The 24132-nt window shown below is 43.5% G+C and overlaps 1 protein-coding gene across 5 annotated transcripts in view; it reads right to left on the bottom strand.

The window, feature by feature from the left end:
• DNM3 (dynamin 3) overlaps window positions 1–21272 on the bottom strand; it is a 172406-nt gene extending 151134 nt beyond the window's left edge. For 4 of the 5 annotated variants that reach the window (XM_066555642.1, XM_066555645.1, XM_066555643.1 and 1 more), the window contains exons 1-2: window positions 21112–21257; window positions 4613–4686 (exon numbers count right to left, since the gene is read on the bottom strand). In XM_066555642.1, the coding sequence (XP_066411739.1) occupies window positions 4613–4686; window positions 21112–21257 (220 nt within the window). Of the gene's footprint in view, window positions 1–4612; window positions 4687–21111 lie in introns of all 5 variants that reach the window. The other variant, XM_066555646.1, reaches the window with a different exon arrangement.
• Window positions 21273–24132: the final 2860 nt, after the last annotated feature.

The raw sequence follows: 24132 nt of genomic DNA, 5'->3' as shown, positions 1-24132 counted from the left end.
GCCTGCTACCTTGTAATAAAAAAAAATTATTGCACTGATATGACAAGTTTATTTCCCTTGATGAGTTTGTGTTGGCTGCTGTTCATCTCAAACACCTTTCAGATCGTTAGTTAATAACTACTTACAGATTTCTTTCTCTTAAGAGTGAACTTTGATTCTTCTGTCACTTTCCTTTATTATCTTTATAAAGATGGGCATATATAGATCCATTTTTCAATCCTAATGAGGGGATTCCATCTTTCCTACTGCCACTGAGCACCAATCTGGGATCAAGGAAACAAAAGCCTCCAGGCAAACCCACGTGTAAAGCCAAGTATTTGTGGGTACCATCAATTTGTCCAAACATGAGCTGAAGCTCAAATCCCATTTTGAGGTCCTGATAGAAAAGTGGCTGAGCCCAGCAAGCCATGCTGCCAGACCTCAGCAGTCACTGGGATGAGCTCAGATCACCCCCACAGACAGCAGCAATTGGGAGATTTGCAGGTGCAAGGAACATCTGCAGTCTCTCTGACCTTACACAAGCTTAAATTCAGGTTTCAGAGCAGCAGCACTGTCTCTCTTCCAGGATGTCAGTACTCTTTCCTTAGCTCAAAAAGGGGTCACCATCTTTTTTTACCATCTTTTCCTCCTGCTGGTGGCACTTTTTAGCTTTTGGGGTACACAGCTCAGTAGTTTTACTGATTTCTCCAGCATCCCTGTTCATCATCTGAATGAGAGTGGGATCCAGGAAATGCAGCCACTTTCTGCCTTTCCTCCCTGTAAAGTGCCTGTTCTCTTTCCTGCTGTTGGCACTGTGGCATTTTTCCAGTTTTTAGAAGAAGACCTCCAAATGCCTGCCATCTGATGAAGTCTCTGAGATCTTTTGTGTTAGCTGAAATAACCAGTCTAAATTGTTTTTATATTTCTTTTTCTGTTCGAGGATTGTTTTTGCCACCAGATGGCAACAGAAGATGGCTATGTGTGAGGAGTAGTCTTGCAATACACGAAATTTGGATTAAAGCTCTACAACCTCAACAGAAAAGAGCATCTGCAAGACTTCAGAAAAAATCAGAATGTCTTTTGAACCTTCTGACTTAATTTCCTCTTAGTATTCTAATTAACAGAACTCAAGTGTGGGTATTGTAAATATGACTCATTTCTCTAACAAATGTCCACCTCAGCAAAGAATTTCAAAATCTGTTAATCTGCTGAAGCAAGAAGAAAATCTGAAATTGCTCCAAAAACAGTTATCAAAATAAGGAAAATAACTCTCCTAGAGCCAGGATATTTCAGATGTAAATAACAAATACCAGGATTTATACAGGAGGCAATGGATTTTTAACAAAGAGAAGACCTACTACAAAGGCTTCACATATTTTTTGTTGGCACTGCTGCTCAAAAACAATGTACTAGCTAATCTCTCAGAACCTAGTCATTATCTCACCTGCAGAGGCAGAAGAAAGCACAGCAAGAAGAACAGATTGCCTAAGGTTATACAGAATGTGTGGCAGCAGAAAGAAAAAAAATAAACCACAAACAAAACCCGCAACAAAATGAACAACAAACAAAAAACCAACAAAAACACCAACTCATCTCTCAAGATCTCAGAAATTTCAAGTCATTACCTTCTAAAGCTCACTCAGCAGCACCACTGAAAATATCTATTAACTCCAACAAAAACTATTTCATCTTCCTGCTGTGTTAGATAAAAAACCATCAAGCTAAGAACTATACTCAAAGTTGTGAAACAAAACCTTAGAATGTTGAAGAAATAAGTTTTAATGGAAAAATGAAGGAACACCAACTCAAAGGAAGAAAAACCCACCAGCTCACAAGCACACTCGAAATTCTCATCTCAGGCCATCTGTGCACTAACACTTGCATCTTAAAGACACACAATTTCTCACATTATCAAACTCAGAGAAAATACTCAAAACTATTAAAGACTGACTTGTTACTTGCAATATTTAATTAAAAACTTTGTATTTGCCTTCAGTATTTCAGCAGAGTACAAATTTGCATGAATGTGGAGTGCAAATGCCATAAAGCCATTTAGGAATTGTACTGGTACCACCAAAACATGGCAGTGACTAAAGGAGGCCAAGGGCACTGAGAAATAGCTTTGTACAAACTACACAGAACTTTTAAAATGGGTAAACAAAATTCTAAAAAAACAACACCCATACTAAAAAATTCAAAAATGTTAAAAATACCCCATGTACTCCATATCTCTCATGATCTGTATTTCTTACTCTGGAACTGTTCAGTGTTACCCCTGCAGGGGGAACAGCTCTTTACCCAGATCTCTGAGATGCTGGAGGATCCCTGGGAACCCCTCCCAGCCAATTCCTGCTGCACCCTTCCATGCCATGTCTGACCCAACAGTGGATGGGCAAAGCTTTCTCTGACTGTGATGTGCACAAATGCCTCCTCTGCTAATTTTCATCTCTTAGTGCAGTGACTCAAATGAAGCTTTAACCTCTTTTGTCAATCAAATTCACATTCCAAAACCTTGCTGAAGTATCTTGCAGTAATCAGTACATGCCTGCATAGAAAGTGCCCCCTCTCTCCCAAGGAATACTCCAAGATTAAGAACAGTTACTTTTAAACCTCAAGAAAAATCCTAGGATTAAAAATTAGTTTTGTTTACTACAGCAACAAAAAGCTGATACAGCTCTCTAATTATTCTGTAACATTTTGGATAATTATGGGCTTCATAGAAATCAGCCCAGCATCTGCTTCCTGTAAAAGAACACTGTGCTTCTCTAAGCAGTTTTCTTTATTTTCTTTTCTTAAAATTAGTTCACAAAGATAAAGGTGACTTAAAAGATAAAGTTACTTGGAATTTCACCATCAAAAACAACAACAGTGGAACAAAGTTTAAAGAAAGTAACAAAATAATTATAGCTTGCATTTTAAAGGTCTTGGCATTTAATCCCTAACAAGAACTTCACGGCATTTCCCAGAGGGAGAAATAAACCTTGATATCCAGGAAACACAAAATTAGGCTGAAACTCAGCTCTCCTGAATTTTTCAAGTTTTTTTTTGTATTATTTAATCCATAATGAAGAACTAATTTTCAACAGAGAAGGTACCTGTACAAAACCTAGAGGTCTACCTAAAGGCAGTAATACTTTGGGAACATAGTAATGAGGAAAAGCAGATAGAGAAAAACACTAAACCAAGAGACAGTGATGGTTTTATAAAAGAGGTGAACTCAGAGCAGTCAGGGTAAGTTTAGGATGGGTGTCAATGAATAAGTATTTATCCACTTGAGGTCAGATATAAGACAAGTCCCCTCAGTTCAGTCTTTTTGAAAGGATTCAAAAAGCTCAAAGCTTTTGTTTCTTCTGCTCTTGCATCATGGTATGGTGCTGGAAAAGCCAGATGAAGGCTCTCCACAGCTAAGCCTCATTCATGCATTTCCTGCATCATCTGTCAGAGGCCAAAAGCCAGAGCTGCAGAAATGGCAAGTGTTCATTCCTCCAACTAAATCAAATGTTAATATCTACCATATATAAAGCACTATAAGTGTATGACACACTTGACAATCCCAAAGTTTCTAAGCTGAGCATACAGAAATCCTGAATTCCACTGTTTTTCCTTTCTTTTCCACATGTGTAAACACCATGGAAAATTTTATAGAGGCACTGAAATTATGATGGCATCTTAAAAGAATAATTCAGAAAACACCCTGAAGCCCAAGCAGACTGGAGTCTACCTTCCTGTTGAACACTGTGAAGACCTTCAGGAAAGAAATACACACAAAAATTTCATTATATCTCACACACAGGGACAGACTAAAGTTTTACAGGCAGCTATAATTTTGGTTTTTTCCCCAGTTTCATCATGGTACATAATTCAAAGCCCATTTTTTGGTTTCAGTGCTGGTTTGGATGTTATTTTGTTTCTTTTTTTACTGTTTTGAGCAGAAGTAAATAGCAAACCAGTGAATTTTGTTGCTTACATTGGTTTAGAAGTAACAACACCAAAAACTGGAATGATGGTGAACCATAACTGCTTTTAGCTATGCCAGGGACCTGAGCTACACCACAGCAGATCAAGTGCCCTGTGGAAGAGTACAGAGTGGTGAATTCTCATGAAAAATCTCAATATGTCTCATAGCTTACTGGTACACCCAAAAATATTTCTATTTCTGACCAGACAAATACACAGAACCCTTGTTTTCCCCCAATCCACCTTCTGCTCTACTTAGTGCAGTGAGCCCAACCAAAAAGGACAAGTTCTGAAAACAGCCTGTGTGGAATCAAATCTGTGTGCACTGGAGCAAGAGCTAAAGGTAGAAGTGCAGCAATTTAGGTGTGTTAACTAATACAACTGCAAAGCTCATCAAGAAATGAATAAATCAAAGCTAATTTCCAGAGTATATTGCATGTAATGATGTGGATTCAATTCACCATGTGCTCCAGGATTTAGACATTACCATTTTCCCACAATGGGAAATGTGATGAGTTGGTCCTGAGCGCACAATTTTGGAGCAGCAGCCCTTTGTTCCAGACAGTCTGGTGGTATCTTCCTTCACACTGCTCATGTCTTCTTAGAGAAGTTTTTCTCCTGTTGAAGTACATCAGCACTTTGTCCAGGCATTGACCCAACAAGAGGAAGGGATTACCTGTTTTGGCAGTGATGAGCTGCAGGACCAACGGCCGTCTCGTCACAATTCCAGAACCCCGTGGAAGAAAATCCCTAGAAACATTAAACAAATAGTTACTAGCCAGAAGTAATGTGCAGTTAGACAAGATATTGGACTAATTTGGCACCTCCTATGCACGGAAATGGAAAGGTGGTATGGATAGATTTATAACAAATACTCCTATAAAGTAGGGCTGTTAATTTTGGTTCAAGATAGTAGTTGGTCATTACATATGAGACAAATGTGCATTAAAGCTAAATTACTGTCTCAGGGCATTCCCAGGCCTCCTCAAGACCATCACACCCAACATCTCACCTTGCACTACCTGAAGCCATGGCCAGATTTCCCCAAAGGATTCTGGCATCACTGCACATTCAATCTGAAGAGGATCAGACACAGGAATGTACATCACACCAGAGCTCTGGACAAACCAAGCTGGCAGCACTCTGCACTACTCCTTCACGTACTCAACTTCTGCCAGTCCAAATCTCCAAATAACTTTTCCACCAACACATCCGCCCAGAAGTTTCTCAGTGAAAGCAGAACACCAGAAGTCCTGTGGGACAGAGGGGAGAGTGTCCTTGGACCAGAAAGGAAGCAAGAAAACAAAGACACCAGCTCTACCATATCATTATGCATCCCCGTGGGCCTTTCCATGCCTCTAAAGACAGGGAGACTCCTTATGCAACTGGAAAGAAAGAAACCCAAAGCAAAATATCACATTTTTCCCAGTGTCTTCCCCAGCTGCCAGATCTATTAAACATTTAAAAACTATGAGACGAGGTTCAGTGAGAGGCTTTGTAAAGTGTTTCCTTCAAATAAGCATCTCCAGAGGAACAAAATTCAGGGGTAAACAGAGTTTCACAGTCAGTGTAAGCTCATCAAAATCCCCTTGGTTTTTTTTCCTGCCTCCCAAGGGATGCTGAATCACTTTCCTGCCTGCCCTAGCAGCACTGCTAACTCCCCCCTCTGGCTCAGCTGAAAAGCAAATGCAGCCAAGGCTTAGGGCAGGAATTTTCAGTCCAAGGGCAGAGCTGATGTGGGTGACTATTGTTATACCCCGAGTGCCTGTACAGAGGGGAGGCAGCAATGTGCAGTGTCTTTGGGAGGGATGGGGAGAAGGACACGAGCCAAAGGAACAAAGCACAGCCCTGGCAGCCCTTTAGACACAGCTGCTCAGACAGGTCTGCTCCAGGCACTGGGCAATCACCTCCTGCCTGGAACAACCACTGAGGATCTTCACACTGACCTTGCACTACTTAATGGAAGCCTGACTTTCACAGCTCCTTTAAAGGCTGCACTCAAACCTGTGTGGTTTAAAACAGGCCTTGAGGGTACATCTATGAAAAACAAACCACATAAATATCCAGGATATTATCTGTGCAAATCGGAGGATGTTAGGTCTGAGCAGTCCCAGGCAAGGACAGGTTCAGAAACACAAAAATGAACCTCTTTCCACAAGCACCAACAAGGTGACAAAGCCTCAGCAGAAAAGAAACACAGCAACTCTACCTGTGATAGGAGTACTGAAGGTTTCCTTCCTAACATCTGGACATAAATAAAAATAACATATGCAAGCAGTCCTAAGGCTCTGAGGAACAAGACCACGTGTCCTGTGCCCCACAGCACTTTAGAACTCCCCAGCATTTGGAATGAAACAGTGTTAATTTGTAGCTAAATTGTGCTTCTCTTTCTCAGTACCTGTTCATGTGTCCTTACTGCGGGATTAGTCTGCAAACCAAAGCACACCAAAAGGGGAGGCTGTTCAAACACAAACTCACTCATTGAGTTCCCTACTCAAACTCAAACCTGCAGGCATAAGTACAATTAATTAGGAATTCAAGTAATCTCTAAAGCAAAGACACTGCAAAACCATCAGGTGTACTGATTTAAATCTGCCGTGATGCTTTATAACACTTGAGACAGCAACAGCAGAGAGGAATTAGCTTCAAGAGATGCCAAAGGCCTTCAGAGAGGTCTCTAGCATAATTTCAGTACCTGCTAATGGAGAGAAAGCTGCCCCTCCATGAACACCTGCTGCTGTTTTCTCATGGGGAAACAGAAAATAGTAATGGGAACAATGGAAATTCTTCTGTGTGCACTGAAATGAACACAGCCAGGAGGCAGCAAATTAAGATTAAGATTACAGTTTCATACATTGGTTTTCAAACATTTAATATCCGTTTTTAATACATGTATATATTTTCCCATCAAGAAGCTAAAATGAATTGTCACTCAGGACAAAGTGGTCACCTAAACCAGTGTCCTCTACAGCACCACAAGAGACAAGAAAATCCTTTGGGGAGTCAAAGGCTGAAAAGATTTATTGATTTTGTGCTTCAGACTAAGCACATTCAGCAGTAAAGAACACTGCATTAATGCAGCTCTCCGTGTACACAATGCTCACCTTTCCTCATCAGCAAAATTACAAAGAAAGGTTAAGACAACAATTTGCCTTCAGAACATGCTCTTAATATGCCCAAAAGTGATGGCATTCTTTACCCTTGTCCAATGAGCTGAACTATCTTCTGTGCAAGCAAACATCAGCAGAGAGAGGCTCCTGCTTGGTGAGAGGGGGAGCTGTGTTGATCACACAACCAACTCCACAGTGCAGCAGCAAGACATAAAACTTCTGCTACAAATGCACATTTTCAAGAGGGAAGAAGTCAAAGAATGAGGGTAATGGGCTTCACAGGGAGAGTTCAGGAGAAAATTCTCCCCCACCGTTTAACCACTGAATGGGTGTCTTACCTCTCTGAAAGAGACACTGACGTCAATCTGCCCACAGAGACAGAGATTTTTTTTTAACATTTGAAATTTCAGCTACAAGGCAACAGCACCCGTGTACAGGTTCTGTACAGCTCTCTACAGGTTCTGTACATTCTCTGTACAGCTCAAATCAGATGTTACAAATAAATACATAAACTCTACTTACAGAAAAAAAAGCGCAATTTTTTAAACACACACAGGAATGTAAGTCAAATCTGAAACATAGCTTGCACATTTTTAGGAAAATAGGAAAAACAACCTAGTACCACACAGCAGGGAATCAGGTGAAATGCTGCACAGCTGCTTCTGCAGAAATGCCTGCTCTGACATCCACAGGACAGAATGCAGCTCCTCTTTCCCCTGGCACAGAAAGCATTCTCTAAAGGGTTTGTAAGTGGTGCTGAACCAAACAGCTCTGTATCAGAAATGGTCCCACAATTTATCCAAGTAACAGCAGCAAGAAATACAATAGGAATGAACAGAGCCAAGTCCCAAAGGTTCCTTCTGAGCAAAAGGACAATGCCCCTGCAGGCCCTGCTGGCACACCCTAACATTCCTCTAAGATTTGAGACAGCTGCTATCACACCTTTTGGTTAGCACGCACACCTCTGTTCAGTGAAAGCTGGGATAAAAAATTCACATCACAGTTGAAGCAACTGCAAAGAAATCCATCTAAGAAAATATTCATGCCTGAGCATTTGTGCTCAAAGACACCAGCAAGGGAGAAAAGGCTGTTTGCTGTGGAGGGGGCAGTGAGCCTGGGAGCACCTCGGTGCACAGCTGCAGGGCCCTTAGCAATGAGGAGGTGCAGGAAAGGAGAAACACCTTGGGAATGAAAGCCCTGCTCCTCTAAGAGACATTCATCCTGCACTCAGATTCCAGCTACCTTTCCATCCTCACTCTCAGAGCGTTCTCAGCACAAAGCACTGAGCTGACAGCAGCTGTACCAGCTCAGCAGTGACAGGACAGCCCAGCAAGGCCTGGCCAGGGCTGAATTTATCAAATGCAAAGAGGAGGCAAAGAGCCAGACCTGCCAGGACAGCCCTTCAGGAATTTGTCAATCTTAGAATGCACTCAGCTGTTAGAATATTGTTAAATACTTTCAAGAGCAAAATATTTTCAGGGCTAAAAAATTTTTATCCTATAAAATTACTCATGTCTTTATATTTATTTATTTTATTTATTCTTTATTTAATTTAATATTATTTATAATATTATATATTAATGCATAACATAAGCTGTGTTGTCTTCTCTAGCACTGCTCATTTCCAGTATCAGAGATCTGGACAAGGGTATCTACTAAGTTTGGTGTCTACTGTTCGTTTAATGCATAAAGGAACATACAGCAGTTTGAATTTGACTTGCTAAAAGCAAGGTCTCAAACTTATGCCACAGGATGGTGAAACAAGTTGGCCATTGCAACACTTCAGCAGTTTATAATAACAAGCCAGTTTGGGCTTTAAAGTGAAAAAGTAATTAGAATACTCATGCATTGAAGAGCCTCATGGATGAGATGGAAATTTCAGGAAGGGCAGAAACTGTAGGGAAATGCTGAAAAGCAAACTAGACAGGGGCTCCTCAGTGGGGTGGTCTCATCATAATGCAGGATTGCAGCTTACACAGGAAAACACAAACAAATAAACATAACTTGTTTCAGAGGATTTCCAGGGAAAGTCTCCATTTAGGAGATCTTCAGCACACTAACAGTATTTATTATGTAAAAAAAAACAAAAAAAAAGAAAAGATGAAATGAAGCAGAAGAATCCCCAGTTTGTGTGAAAAGTGATGATGGATCAGTGTTTAAAACTTATCGTAGTTTCAAAAGAATAATTTACATTTGCTTTTCTTTGCCAGTGTAGGGCTGAGAAATGTCCTGTGCTTAGATCAGTTACATGGTCAGTATCACACAGGATAAATGGCAACTCATTTACATCAATCCCAACATCATTAATTCATACAAAACATAGGGGGAATCCAGGAAATCAAATAACCGAGAGAAAAGTCAATGATTGCACAGTAACTGCATTCATTAAAGAGCTCTGAACAATTCTAATTGATAGTGATGGATTGTTAAAAAAATCAGAATTGCCTCCAAAGAAAAAGGCTCCACATTCCTCACAAAGCACAGAAAAGTGCCAGGCTCAGGACAAGAGCCAGAGTTTCTCACAAGAAGCAGAAATGACCCATCCCCTTCACAGTGCCAGACAACATCAGCAATGGCTCAAGAGTTCTCCCATGAACACCAAGTCCACCCTAAGGCCCCAAACCACCCCCAAATGCAGAAAGGCCCTGATGCAGCAGCTAATAAAACAACAGGGCATTGCTAGCACTCCCCACAGGCTTTTATTCCCAAGTTTTGCCAAGGAATGCAACACAGCTTTAATTGCAATAGGAAGCAATTGTGCCCAAAGTCAAAAGTTTTCCTGGGCCTTTTTCCAGCAGTGTTTATTGTTTTACACAACTCCAGCCTGGCACACCAGGAGCACTTGTGGCCCACATTAGCAGCTGAATGACCATGCCTTGTGCAAGAGACCACACAATTTCACAGGAACACTGACACATGTCATACAGCATCTCCAAGTGCTGTGCAAAACACACAGAGGTACTCAAAAAGCTTTCATTTTTCTTCTATTTTTCATAGTTAGCCTCAAAGCAAAGTGCTAAAAAATTCCAGAAACAGGAAAAAGCATGGTCCAGTGTAAGCCTGAGGATGGGAGGCATGAAACATTTCTAACTTCTTTCATCAGGTTTTAAAAACCCATCAACCACACCCAGGTAATTTGTAACTGGAGAACTCTTAATGCTAAAAATATACATCTGCAGATGTGCTCACTATCTCACCTGCTCCTGTGCTCACCAATCCCACAGAGGATCCAGCAGGAGATCCTTCACTCACTTTTCATTCATTACAAAGCAAGGTATGTCCAAGAGATGGGAAATGTACTTTGCATTTACACAGAGGCCTTAGCAATCAAGTCCATGAGATTTGTCATCACCAACACAAGACACACGACCCTTCAAGTGACACTACAAAGATAACCCCAGGACACAGAAGGCACTGCCTCAGTTGTGCTTTGATGTTCTCAACCAGGTGCCTTTGTCATTCAATTACACAGTAGTGTTCCTACAGGACACTGAAATTTGGCCATGTAGGTTGTTCCTCCTCGGCTCCAAGTGCAGAGACCAGTTCTCATTGTCAGTCACCGCTTGATCCCTCACCTCCTTTCATTAGTTACAGAGGAGTAAATGGTTTTTTCTTTGGCACTATGTCTGTCAATCAAAGGTCTCCCAGAGCTTTGTTCAATGGCCTAACACAATGGGTCTTACAGGAAGATGTACAAGACAATTAATCTGCTTTATTGAAGACCATGATACCGATCTTAATTAGGCCTCCCAGGCATGCTAAATGCATTTCAGAGGCTGTGGATTTTGAGTGATCTCAGATGGATCAGCTCCTGAAGCTCTGTGCTGATCTTTCCAGGGGTTTTTTGGGAACCACACAGCATAGATGGCTGGTGTTTAGTTCATGTTTGGTCTCAGTTTGCAGCAACCATTCTTTCAAGGTAAATCTTCCTTCTACTGACAGATCATTTTAATTAACCTGCTCAATCAAGCACAGTAACCACACATTCAGCCCATGCAGTGTGTGCAGGGCTTTAGGGGCAAATAAACAGAGTATCCAGACACCTTAGGGCTGTCAACTCCTCCTCTCAAGCAGGGTACATAAACTTGGTGGTTTTGAGAAGCCATTTTCCAATCCATCAGCGTCCTTCACTACCACTGCTGAACTACTGGACCTCAACAGCAAAGCAGAGACACCCCCATTATCCTATCCATCACTTCCAAGTAAGAACACAGGTTGAATTAAGAAAAATAAAAAATAAAGGGTTGAAAATCTTACACAGCACTACAGCTAGCAGCCTAAAACGTCTCTTTGGGTCCCTTTTCCCTCCACTCCTTTATGGAACTGAGACCAGCTATAAAAAAAACCCAGAAGGCAATGTTAAAAAAAAAAAAGTCTACTCAAAAAGACCCAGCTGTGGGAATATGAGAGTGTTGATTCTAAATGTGACAAAAAATGTATTTTTGAAAAGCCCTTGAAAAACTGGCAAGGGATTCCAGTCACACTAACTGGGGACCTCCATAACAAGTATGCTCAATGCCAGTGCTTAGGCAGCACTCAGGTGAGAAAGCAAAGCTTGAGATTCCTCCTCATGCAGAAGACTGGGGAAAGAGCAGGCTCAGAAATCCCTGTCATTGTACTTCTCTTGGATCTGGAAGATGCTTTCTGTAAGTAGCAGCAGCATTTCTGCCCAACAAGATGACAGAAGTTATTACACCTCCCCCATTAGACATCAGGGCTATGAGAAAATCAGTGCCAAAAATTACTCTGGTCCCAATGGTGAAATCCTCCATTAAACAAAATTAGAATCAACAGGTTCTCCAAAGGGGACATTTGAACTCAAGTCTAGGAAGGCACAGACCTTCTTAGAGCAATCTAATGCTGTATTTTGACAGCAATGACAGCACTCCACACCACATTCCCACACAGAAAAAGACAAGACTGTTCACTGGCTCAAGGAAAGAAAATGCACTTCCTAGGGTTCAAGCAAATGTCTTTCACATGATAGAAAGTTTTAGAATCTCAGCAATGCTTACAGGCCTGCAAAGTTGCCCTACACAGGCATGAGAAGCTGCCAGGCTGTGAGATGAAGAGTGCTCTGTGTGTGTGCAGTGCTGGGCTGTGCTGGGCTGGCTGGGCACGGGGGAAGCTGCCAATGTGCAGGCTCGTGGGCAAGGCACGGTATGCACGGTGCATCTGTCCTCCCTGGCAGGCAGCCAGCCCTCTGCTGCATCATCCTCCTTCCATGGGTGAAAATGCCCTTTTTCCTCTGTCCCTTTTAAGATTTGACAAAAGCTTCTGCTATTTCCTGCCCAACGGTGCTCTCTGTCAATTCCAAGCGGTGGTGGAAGGGGGAGAAAGGAAGCACAAAACACAAAGAAAGCCCAACAATTCCCAGAATTTTGGTGTCGAAAAGAATAAAGGGGACTTTGCAGAACAACTTATTCTCCCTGATCAGATATGTTTGCTTTTAGGAAAGGACTCATTTGCATAGGATGTTGGTGCATAAAAGCCCATCCATTCTCAGGATGAATACTAATGCAGCAAGATTCTGTATCTCAACAACAAAAATTCTTTGCTCACTTTAAATTGTTGTCAGTGCTCTAAATAGACCTTGGCTGTTTGGGTTTTTTTTCAATCACTTCCAGCTGCCAAATGCAATTAACAATGTTTCTTCAGAAAGATTTGAGTAAGAAGTTTTCCTCCATAATAAAATCAGAGATAAAAATATGACTGCAAGGATCAGAAAGAAAACAACGTGTCCCAACAAACCAGGCATATCAGCTACATGAAGCTAATTAGTACAGAAATACTTGTATTTAGCAAATAATGCACCTCCTGATACTCTGTCAGGACAAATCTTTTAGATATTGTGAATTCCAAAAACCCAGAAAAAGCAATCTGCTGCTCTTCCTCCCAAATCCCACAGTCCTGAGCTGGGATCCATCAATACAGGCTTTTTAAACGGAAGCACAGTATACAGTCAGCTGTGACACAAAATTCAAGGACACTTCAGAAGCATTGTGAAAATACATTTCTCTTTTGTAGTAGACAAGGTGTCAAACTGTACAATTCCTGTTTTTGATACAGTTTTGATATGTTTTTGGTACAGTACAAGCCATTTTAGATCATTTTGCAGAGCTGGAATGTATCTGAATTCAATTCCTGTACTCCCTCTGGAACATATACACATTGGGAACTGCAGTATAAAGAGCATGAATTTATTTACAGGAAGACAATTACAGAAGGAAGGGGGAAAGGAGATTGTTCCCAAAACAAGTGATCCAAGTTTCTCAAAGAGCTTCTCTTCTCCAGCCATTTTATCCTTTTCTACCTGCTCATTTATCCTTCTCTGAGCCTGTGGTATGTGCAGATTAATATATTGTCCAGGACAATGTAAAGTCTGTTTAGCTCAACAGGGAAATTTAATATCAGCCATGATCTCCCATCTCTCTGCTCACCAGAAATTGAATTATTACCCCAAGAAAAATTGATATTAGAAGTCTGACCCAAAGAGTGTTTTGTGCTGCTACTTCCCAGAGCACTAACAAAGTCATTAGGCTGCAGGTCTCAGTCCAGACTCCTGAGATTCTCAGCCTCTTTCCCAGATCTGACAGACATTGAGGATCTTCTGCCAACATTTGTTCAGCACCACAGCAAATAAACAGGTGAGCACACAAGGGCACAACACTGCCTCTGATGGATTATGCCAAAATTTCTTCAGCAGCTTCCAGCTTGGCTGATGAGCAGGGCTGGAAGAGAGCCATACTCCCCCTGACATGCAGCAGAGAGCAGAGATGTCTCCCAGTGGTTCTCATCCTTGCCCTGTCTGCTCTCTGCAGGTGAGTTCCACACCAGCAGCTTCAGAGCATCCTCTAGAGCTGAGCACCACTGAGTGGATGGGCACGGTTTAGGCACCTGCAGTGCACAGAGTAAACAAGAGAGCAAGTGCCCAAGTTTCTCTGGCTTTGATGATCTCATCTGTGAGGGCTGAAATTCTGTATTACAGCACAGAGTGCATCTCCTGCACACCTGAACAAAGAAATCAGGTGCTGAATTAAAAGCATGACTTCCACACACAAATTATAAAAGCTGCCATTATCAGCAGACACTTGGGTTGAAAACCTCTCTTATCTCCAGCTACAGTCTCCTTTACACCCCAGAGGCTATCACAGACAACAGTGCTTGGCAGCACATCAAAGCCCAGCACCCAGTTAAATGGGATTTTGCTCCTCTCTAGTTCAATAATGCTGCCTTGTTCAGCCCCATGCAACTCGCTGAAGAAAAGGATGCAAGGTCACAGTTAAATAATGCTCATTTCCTGTTCTCAGCACATTTACACTGCACACACACAGCATTAAAGGGAATCTCAGTAGCCCGTTACACACAAGCACAGCAAATGGGGAATTCACAGACTTCTGTATTTACTGTTGGTGTTTAAAGCCCCACCAAAACAGTAAGAAAAAGCTAAACACCAGAAAAAGCTAAAAAGTCCCTCCCCCTCAAGCCTGCAATCTAGGCACTGTTGAGAAACCCATAAATACTTGGAGGAGCATCATCAATTTGCTCAGTGATCAGCTGAGGGAAGGCAAACCACAAACATGATCTCTCTCTCAATGACTAAGCTATTGCTGGTGCCTTTTTGGGATGAGCAAACACTGGCACATCTCAGCTGTGCAAAGCAGAATCCAAGGGTCAGTTCTGGTTCCACACAAATCTATATCAGCCATCACTCAAACAAGAGAAATGCATAACAACAAGGTTTAGACAACAATCAGTTATCCCACACTGATTTTAAGATTATGTGCTACCATCTTCCTTTACAGGTAGAAGCAAGGTAAAAATAAAGGAATAAAAATCTATATTCTACATCCAGGTAAGGCATGTGTGGATACACATACAGGTAATATTTAAAAAGCTGTTTGAGGTCACACAGTAAAGAGTGGCAGAGAGCAGGGTCCACACTTCCATGCTGTGCTGCAATCCATGGCAGCATCACTCCCAATGTTTACTGGTGAACGTCCACACAATCCCATTGCTGACATCTATTTATCTAAACTGGAAATCCTTGTTTGCTCTTTTATCTCCACAGGAAAGTGACATAAGCTTGAAACATCAGCAGCAATGCCCATCAAGAAACAGCAAGACAACAAAGGTGTTGGTTATTTGTTGATTTCAACACTACAAAATCCCAAGTGTGGGCTCCTTCCTGAAGGCAGTGAGTAACAGGATTTAGAATATTATACAAGAGTCTAGAGAGTCAGACAGTCTGTGAAACTTTCACAAGTGCCTCTGCAGTAAAAACCAGGGAAGTCTGGATAAAGTGAAGTAGATTCCTGTGTGTGGCAGCAGCTCTCTGGCCACAGAGAGCAGGCACAAACTTTCCCAGACATTTTCCTGGGGAAGGCTGTGAGAAGCTCAGAGAAAAGAATGAGAAACAATTCTTATCTCCACTTGCTGCACCTGTTGTTGTGCACATGTGGAATGTGCTATGGAGATTTGTTTACCAAAGGGTGATTTCTTAATTGGACAGTGGATGGTGTTTTGGATGGATTGACCAATTAGGCCAAAGCTGTATCAGACTGTCTGTAAGGGTTACGAGCTTCTTAATAAGTATAATATAGTGTAATATATGATCCAGAGAATAAAGCAATTGATCAGCCTTCAGCAATCATGGAGTCAATGCTTATCATTACCTGCCTGGGAGCCTGCAGTGACACCTATGGTCTGAAAAAAGAAAAAGCCCAACCCACAAGCCTCCCCTGAGATGAGTGCTGTCCTCTAAAAACCATCAGAGGAGTGCAGCCACCTGCAGTACCCTGATGGATTGAACTCACAACTGCCACTGAATCTGCAGCACTGATTTCTCACAAGGCACTCGAGACCAGACTGGGGTTTTTTGAACATTGCTTTTTGCAGGGTTTTGAAGTTTTTCTGAAGTCTAGAGCACAGACTTCAAATACTACACTTGTGTTCACTAAATGCTACAATACCCTGGTCGTACACAGCATGCTGAAGTTAGAGTAGGACTATGTATTCTCACTTTACAAAAGTGAAGTGTTACCTATTGATTTGGCATCTCTGAGCTGCCTGATATGCTGAACTTCAATGCCACAGTAAAGGTCAGAGCTCCCTACACTATGCCTGCCTCATTACAGAGTAAAGCTTTTCTTAATTAGCAAAATTTACATGCCAAAAATAAAAGAGACAAATCCTCAAAGTAGTTTTAGAGGAAAAAAATTACATGCAGGGTGGTGCTGAAAAAACAGCATATTTTTTGCATGTCTGTTTTTTAATACACATTTCCTTTACTTTGTATATACCAATTCTCAAGACTTGAAGGAAAAAAAAAGAACTTGAAGTCAACAATGGAGTTACATTTAAGGACAAAACCAGGCCATCTGTATCCCATCTAAACAGCCAGTTTGTTCTTCAATGTATAAATGCAAAGCCTTATTCAGGGAAGAAACCCAAATGAGCTGTCTCATTTGCTGCTGTTTCTAATAAATGAAATACCCAGAACATCCTTGCTTTCTTTGCACCAGAGTATTTTGATAACTAGGCTAATATACTCAATAGTGTACTCCAAGCTGTACTATGTCTTAATTAGTCAGGAAAAGGAGTGGCTGACTCTCATTTCCAGAAGATCCTTAAGATTAAAAAAGAGTACACAGCACCACATCTCAGTTTGTATTCAGCTTGACTGCTTAGCTTTTTCCTGCTTGTTTCACAAAAGAGGAGATTTTTCTGTCAAAAAGTTTTTCTGTCAGTGCCTAGTAACTAAAAGAATAAAATACCTGCACCAATCTTAATACATCTCCCCCAGGAAGCATCAATCTAAATATGTGTCTACATTCTTCAGAGAAATTTTCTGCTCTAGCAGCCAGAGTTAAAGTCCCTTCTCTTCTCCTAATGACTCAACGCAGTCTTTTCACAACCGCCATCTCAAGCAGAACAGAATGAGCTGAGCACACGAGGAACAGTAATTTCAAAAAGAAATAATCACTACATATGTCATAATAAATAGCTCTACTTACATGCAGTGGCCCTAAGATTGTCAAAAGCATCTCAGATCAAAAAGCTGTAAAGCTGAATTACACAATCAGACCTGGGGCTCTTAAAATGAAAGTGCCTGTTTGATGATGACTGACAGGCTTACAATCAAGAGTTCATATCTCTTGTAAAACAATTCTTTGGCCTCATGCAGTTTGTATTACATTAAGCAGGAAGGGAAGTGAAGAGCTTTCAAGTTGGAAACATAATTATTAATTTCTTGCTATTTTTAAGAGTAAAACAAGGTTCTGATTTCTGAAGAAGGAGACCCTGACAAAGTAGCTTGCTGTCTGTGCCTTCAGTTATCTGAAAAATCCATTTGGCTACAGATGAAATAAAAGAAAGTGCTTTCTCTCCATATACAGTTTACAGGGATTGCTTCCTGCCAGCAGTTTTCTTTTAAGTAACCTAATTATTATCAAAAGCCCATTTGAAAAGCACAAACAACGTCCAGGCTCCTGGCCCTGAGCTGCTCAGGAGCACAGCACTAAGAGAGGCCGAGTGCCTTCTCCCACTGGCAATTCCCTGGCATTTGTTGTTTGACTCTCCTTTGTGCTTTTGAGTTGCTCTCCAACAACCCCTACCAGAAGGCTGCATTAGATGCTTTGCTTCAATGCTGGCTCAACGTTTCCTGGGCACATTAACTCCTGTTACAAAGGGAAGCAGAAGGAGGTAGGATGAACATTTGCTCTTCAGACAACTTCATTTCCTCAAACACACACCATGAGCTCCAGTTATGAACACATGAAGAGCTAACCCATAAATGGAAATGACTGCTGTCCTCAGGTGCTCTCCAGAATCTCTGTGTGCATCTAAATGTAACCAGAATCCTGAGAGAAAAACCTTCCTTGACTACCAAAAGAAACTGCCTCCCTACACACAGAGGAGCAGCACTCAAAGAGGAAACTCTCCACATTCCTCAGGGGATGCTAATCCAAATACAACAACAATGGGCACTTGGGGAGATCTGACACATCGATTCCAGCTTGGCTACAACAAGACAAGTAGTTCTGGATGTCCCACAGTTCCTGCAGAATCCATCCTCACTCAACACCAGCATCTATGCAAAACACATGTCAGCTGATCCCAACACATTCCCTGCCTGCTGCTAGTCACTAAGGGTGCTGTGTGCACCTGAACAGGCCTTGCTGCTGCCCTGCAGGCAGTGATGGATGTGTGGCATTCACTCTGCAGGACCCAGCTCCCCCTGCCAGCCCACACCACTGTGCTACACCAGATTCCTCACAGCCCTGCTGAAAAGTGATGGCAGTGCATGAACAAGGTAGAGGATAACCCTGCACAGCCCAACACGCTCCCTAGGAGCCATAAAGAAACTCTGACTCATGATACCACCTGCAAGTCAGAAAATACCAAGTGCAAAAAAAAGTAATCTTTGCACAACCAGAGGTCTTGTGGAAGACTGAAACACTCACAGTGCTATAGTGGCTACAGAGAGCAGGGAATAACAACCTAATCCTAGAGGTAAAACCACCTTGCCAACCTCACCACAGCTCCACTGACAATACATGTTAACAACCAGCAGCATGGTTGTAGCAACACCCATGGAGGACATCCTGCCTTCCTCATCCCAATTACAGCTACTCCTGAAGAAAAGAGATCTTCAATCTCTCTGAAGGCTAAGAGTTCAAAATCTACTAATGATAATGATTCATGTGGTAAAAAAAACCCAACAAAATGAAACAACGCAACAAAAAAACCCCACAACCACAAAACAACCCAAACCAAAAAAACTAAACAAAAGCCATGAGAACTAATGGTCAAACTTCAGAGCAATGCAAGGATTGTTTTATTTTCATGTCCATTTCAAAGCTGTGTTACTGTTAGTCAAGTTGGCTCTGTGCTTGCTAGAGGTCATGCAATATACCAGTAACAAAGAGAAATGAGGGCAGCACGGCTCTACAGGGAGATTTTCTACCTCTACAAGCCATATTAAGACAGATGTGGATGAAACAAACTTGTGTGCAGAGAGCAGCTGCATTATCCCATAAAAACATGACTATCCATCCTATGGCTTACTAAAAAGAGACACAAGCCATTTGTCTGCTGATCTAACAAGCAAAATCCTCTTCTGAGCTCATGGATATTTATTAATCTGGTTCTGAGGGTTCACAACCAAGTTTTCACAGCTTAGCCAGGGCACATCTGCTGCCCACACGTACTCAGCCTGGAGGAAAGGCACGAGCAAAATATCCGTGCTCAAGTCTCGTGGAATAGGTTTGGAATAATGCAGTTTAATGTCATTTTTGCAACAGGCTCTAAGGTTGCAAGTAGGGAGGTAAAACAGATCAGTTCGTGCTGAATCTCAAGAAGTTACTGCATAAAACAACGATGTGGAACTCTGAAACCAGGCTGAAAGAATCCAAATTCCACATCCCATGTGACAGAGACATTCTGGCGTTTCACAGCAGCCTGTAATCTCTTCTCTGAAGAGACTGAAGTGTCTGCAAGCTGCACAGTGAATAACTACACGAGTAAAAAAGTTACTGCCCTTAGCTCTCCTTCCTAATTCCTGCTAGAAGTGCCCACAGCTCACTCGTGCAGCTGGCTCCAGTCTCCTGGCCAAAAAGACCAGATCAGCACAAACTGCTCGTTTTCACCTTTTGCTCCGGCCGGGCACATCCAGGCGGCTCCAAAGAACAGCTCCACCTGCGGATCAGATGGAGCAGATCCCTCGGGCAGCCGAGCAGTGACGAGCATCTGGGAGCAGTATGATCTTCCATCGGCACAGCTGGATCCAGAGACCGATATCAGCCCACCTCGCTCAGCCCCGAGCCCAGGGACCAAAATAGCCTCACTGACAAGAAAAATGAAGGTGCTTTTTCCCCTCAGCACATGTGCTTTGCACAGCTTTGTGGACACGTAGCTCAAAAAGTCAAAAGGTTACCAAAATACTTTTTAAGGACTTGTTTAAAGAGAACAGTAATAATTTGATAGCCAATTGTGCTTTCTGAGGATCTCAATTATGTTTTCCAGAATCGAAGACTTGCCAGTACTGACAACACCAGTAGCTAGTTACAGTCTTCAAGGAGAAAGAACTGACATTTAACACAGTCAGTTCTGAAGAAGAGATAAGAACCACTATACAGTATTTTTATACCGGGTATCAAGAGCTATTGCAGCCTGGCACACGGCCAGGTTGTGGAGTGTCACAGCATTTAATATTACCTTCGGTGAAGATCTCCGCACATCAAAGTCCCCCAATCACCGACACACAACAGCATTTCGACCCCATAATCCGGACTAGGATCGCAGCTCGGCTGCGGGAGCACCACCTCCCTCCGGGAGCCCGCAGCTATTTGAGGCAAACGCAGCAGGAACTTCATCAAACAGCACGTGAAGCCCATGTTTACCTCGGGACGTCTCCAGAGGCACAGCCTGGCCGTCAAAAAGCACCGCCTGAATCGCCAGGCTTCCCCTTTTCCTGTCAGTGACTTGTTAGAAACGATGCGCATGTTGGACTTGCGATCTTGGAGGTTTTTTCCAACCTTAATGACGCCGCGATTCGAATACCCACGGGCGCGTCGGGACGGTGCGAATTTATACGCGATGGGATGGGAGGAATGAGGCGCCCAGAGCCAGCACGCCACCGAAATTAGGGTTTGGGGCTTTAAACACCTCGTTCCTCTCAGGCAGCGGTCACCCCCCCACACACACACACGCACACACGGAGCGGGCACCCGAACGCGCTCGCACCGGAGGCGCGGCGGCTTCCCCGCATCGCGCACATCGCATCACGGGCGCTGCTGGGCCAGGGCCCGCCTCGCCACCCCCGAGGCACCGCGGGGGGAGGGACACCGAGCATCCTCGGTGGGGACGAGCACCCACGGTGGGCTCGGAGCCGCGAACTGTCCCCCCAAACCCCTCCTCGTCCATCCCTGCCCGACACCGCCCCCCCTGCCCTGGCCGCTCTGAGGGGGGCGCGCGCCGCGGCCGTTGGGAGCAGCGCGCGCCGCGGGCCGTGTGGAAGGAGCGGGGGGGGACGCGCGGGGGTGCCGTGCCCGCCGCCCCTCACCTGGAGACGCAGTTCTCCAGCACGGAGCTCTTGCCGGCGCTCTGCCCGCCCACCACCGCGATCTGCGGCAGGTCGAGCAGGCAGTTCTGGCCCAGCGCCGCGAAGGCATCCTGCAGCCGGTTAACGAGCGGGATGAGCCCCTCCATCCCACCACCGCCTCCTCCTCCGCCCGCCGCCGCTGACAGGTAACGGCCGGCGCACTGCGCATGCGCGCCTCCCTCCGCTGGCCTGGGGGCGGGGCCTCCGCAGGGCGGCCACGCCCCCTCCGGTGCGGGTCCCGGTGCCGGTCCCGCGATTGTCCCGCGATTGTCCCACGATTGTCCCAAAATCCATTTTCCCCCCGTTGTGCCAAAGGCCCATCCACGCTCAGAGTCAAGGGGCTGGATTTGTTTGTAGTTCTGCGCAGAAAGATGGCTGGGTGGCAATTCCACAAAGCCAGCACGACAACTGTCAGAAGTTTTCCCTTTTTGTGGATTTTAACAAACCAAGGCGTTAATGTTTATTGGCTATAAGTTATCTAGTTCACTTATTAATTAGTGTTCTGTCTTCTGTTGGTTAATGATCCTCTTGTTTCCAGTGCTAATTAATCTGCATGCTCAGTCTTTCTCTTATATTAGTGGGTTTTTTGTCTGTGAGTCAGTGGTGACAATTTGCCCCTGCCAGAATTACCTCTTAACCAGCCAGAGCTGATTGCAGCACAGTTGCTCAGTTGTTTTAATTAGTTTCTTTCTTATCTTGGGTGTTCTGCCAAATAGCCTTGTAGCCCCTAAATTCTGCATTCTTTGTGTCAACTAAGAGTGGTACACCCTTCTCCCCTTTGGTAACATCCCCCTAGGTCTGAGATCACTGAAACATGTCAAGCCCTAAACCTTAACAAGGCAATTCTACAATCCGACAAGTAATTTGTCTTTTTACCATCTGGACATCACTTAGAGCTTGCTTTTTGGGATTGCTTTTTCACAGATTGCCCAGAGAGGCGGTGGAGCCTCCCTCACTGGCGATATCCCAGCACCAACTGGACACAATCCTGTGCCTGTGCTCTGGGATGACCCTGCTTGAGCTGGGACATTGGACCAGATGCCCGCTGTGCTCCCTGACAACATGACCCATTCTGTGATTCTGTTTGTTATAAATGAATATTCCAATTTAATAATTAAGGAAATTTATTAAATTATCAAAGTATAAATTTGGAAAAAGCCACAAGCAATTCAACTCTAAGCCAGGTGATCAGTTTTGGGGAGACTCAGGATTTGGCCTCTATTGCACCAAGGTCCCTGTGAGTCTCTGAAATGTCATTTTGAAGGGGTCTGTTTTATACAGACCTTTGGGCTCTGGAAGGGGGCTCTTCTTTAGTATATTTTAGCATATTATCATAGTTTTTCTTTCTTGCTGCTGTGTTTCCTGGAACCAGTGGATAATTCCTGAAATCCTGTGTGGTTGTGTTCGCAGGGGTCCCAGGACGAGGGAAGAGATGAGAATCTTTACTCCATATTTCAGAAGGCTGATTTATTATTTTATGAGATATATTATATTAAAAGAAAATGATATATTAAAACTATACTAAAATAATGGCAGAAAGGATTTCATCAGAAGGCTTGAAAGGAATAGAAAGGAATGGAATGATAATAAAATCTTGTGACTGACCAGACAGTCTGAGACAGCTGGACTGTGATTGGCCATTAATTAGAAACAACCAACATGGACAAATCAAAGATGCACCTGTTGCATTCCACAGCAGCAGATAATTGTTGTTTTTCTTTTCCTCTGAGGCTTCCGAGCTTCTCAGGAGAAAAATCCTAACTAAAGGATTTTTCATAAAATGTGTCTGTGACAATTCTGTCAGGTGAAAACTTCCTGGCATAAACTTCTGATGATGCCTATCAAAAGCCTCCTGCTGGGGTCTTGTCAGACAGAAAGAAATCCCTTGAAATATAGATCCCGAGAGACAGTGCCCTCCTGCTGTTTGAATCTCCATTCTTTATTTGTCCGACACTGGCTTGGTACACAAGGCGCTATGGTTGTAATTTCCTTTAGCACGAATTATTGTATAACATATATCACATGTTCCTGCCTGAGGACAAGTCCACCCCGGTGCTGGGACACTTGGACATGAGGAGCACGGTTCAGCCAGGTCTGTGTGTGTTGGAATTCAGGACATCCCTCTGGCTGTCCTGAGCAGCCCAGACCCCTGCCAGGGGGCTCAGAGACCCTGGCACAGAGCCCAAAACACCTGTGACTTTGAGACCCATGGAGCAAATGACTAACCTTATATGAGGATCCGCAAGCCACAAAAGTATAAGTAGAATAATGACTAGTTTGTCATGGGGTGAAAAATAGATTTTTGGGGTTTTTAGAATGGGGGTTCAGGGGGCAAGATGGAGGAATCTGTGCATGTCCAGCCTTTCTCCTTCTTCTTCTTGGTCTCTCTCCATCTTCTGCTGTGATGTTGGCACTTTTAGATTGGTTTAGATTAGAAGCTCACTGTCTAACATAGGTGATAGGTATTGGGAAGTAATTGTAAATAATGTGTACGTAGTTTTTACTATAAAGAGATAACACCACCGCCCCAGGGGTGGTCAGAGTGCCTCTGTCTGTTCTGCTGAGCGGACCTCGGCTGGACAAGAGAAAGAATTTTACAGATAAGAATTTTTATAGATAAGAATTTTATAGATAAGAAACAATAAACAACTTTGAGACCAAGAACTGAAGAGCTCTGACTCCTTCTTCGACCACCAGGCTGGGAAAAGAGACTTTCTAACACATCTCGGGGTCACTGTGAGCAGCTAAAGCCCGAGCTGTGTGCTGCCCCTGAGAGCACCACGCTGCCCCTCTCCCCAGGGAGCCCCAGCTGACCACTGGGAAGGGCTGAGCGATGGCCAGGCACAGGCAGGAGCTCTGCCAGGCTCGGGCACGTTCCGAGGAGGAGGAGCTGGAGCCGGCAGGGCAGGCAGCAGGTGATGCTCAGGAGCAGGCCGGGGAGGGACATCGAGGTGCCAGCCGTGTCACTGCAGTGGGTTCAGT

The sequence above is a fragment of the Molothrus aeneus genome, chromosome 9 (genome assembly GCF_037042795.1).
Source record: "Molothrus aeneus isolate 106 chromosome 9, BPBGC_Maene_1.0, whole genome shotgun sequence".
Taxonomy (NCBI): domain Eukaryota; kingdom Metazoa; phylum Chordata; class Aves; order Passeriformes; family Icteridae; genus Molothrus; species Molothrus aeneus.
This window is presented reverse-complemented; position numbering and strand designations above follow the sequence as displayed.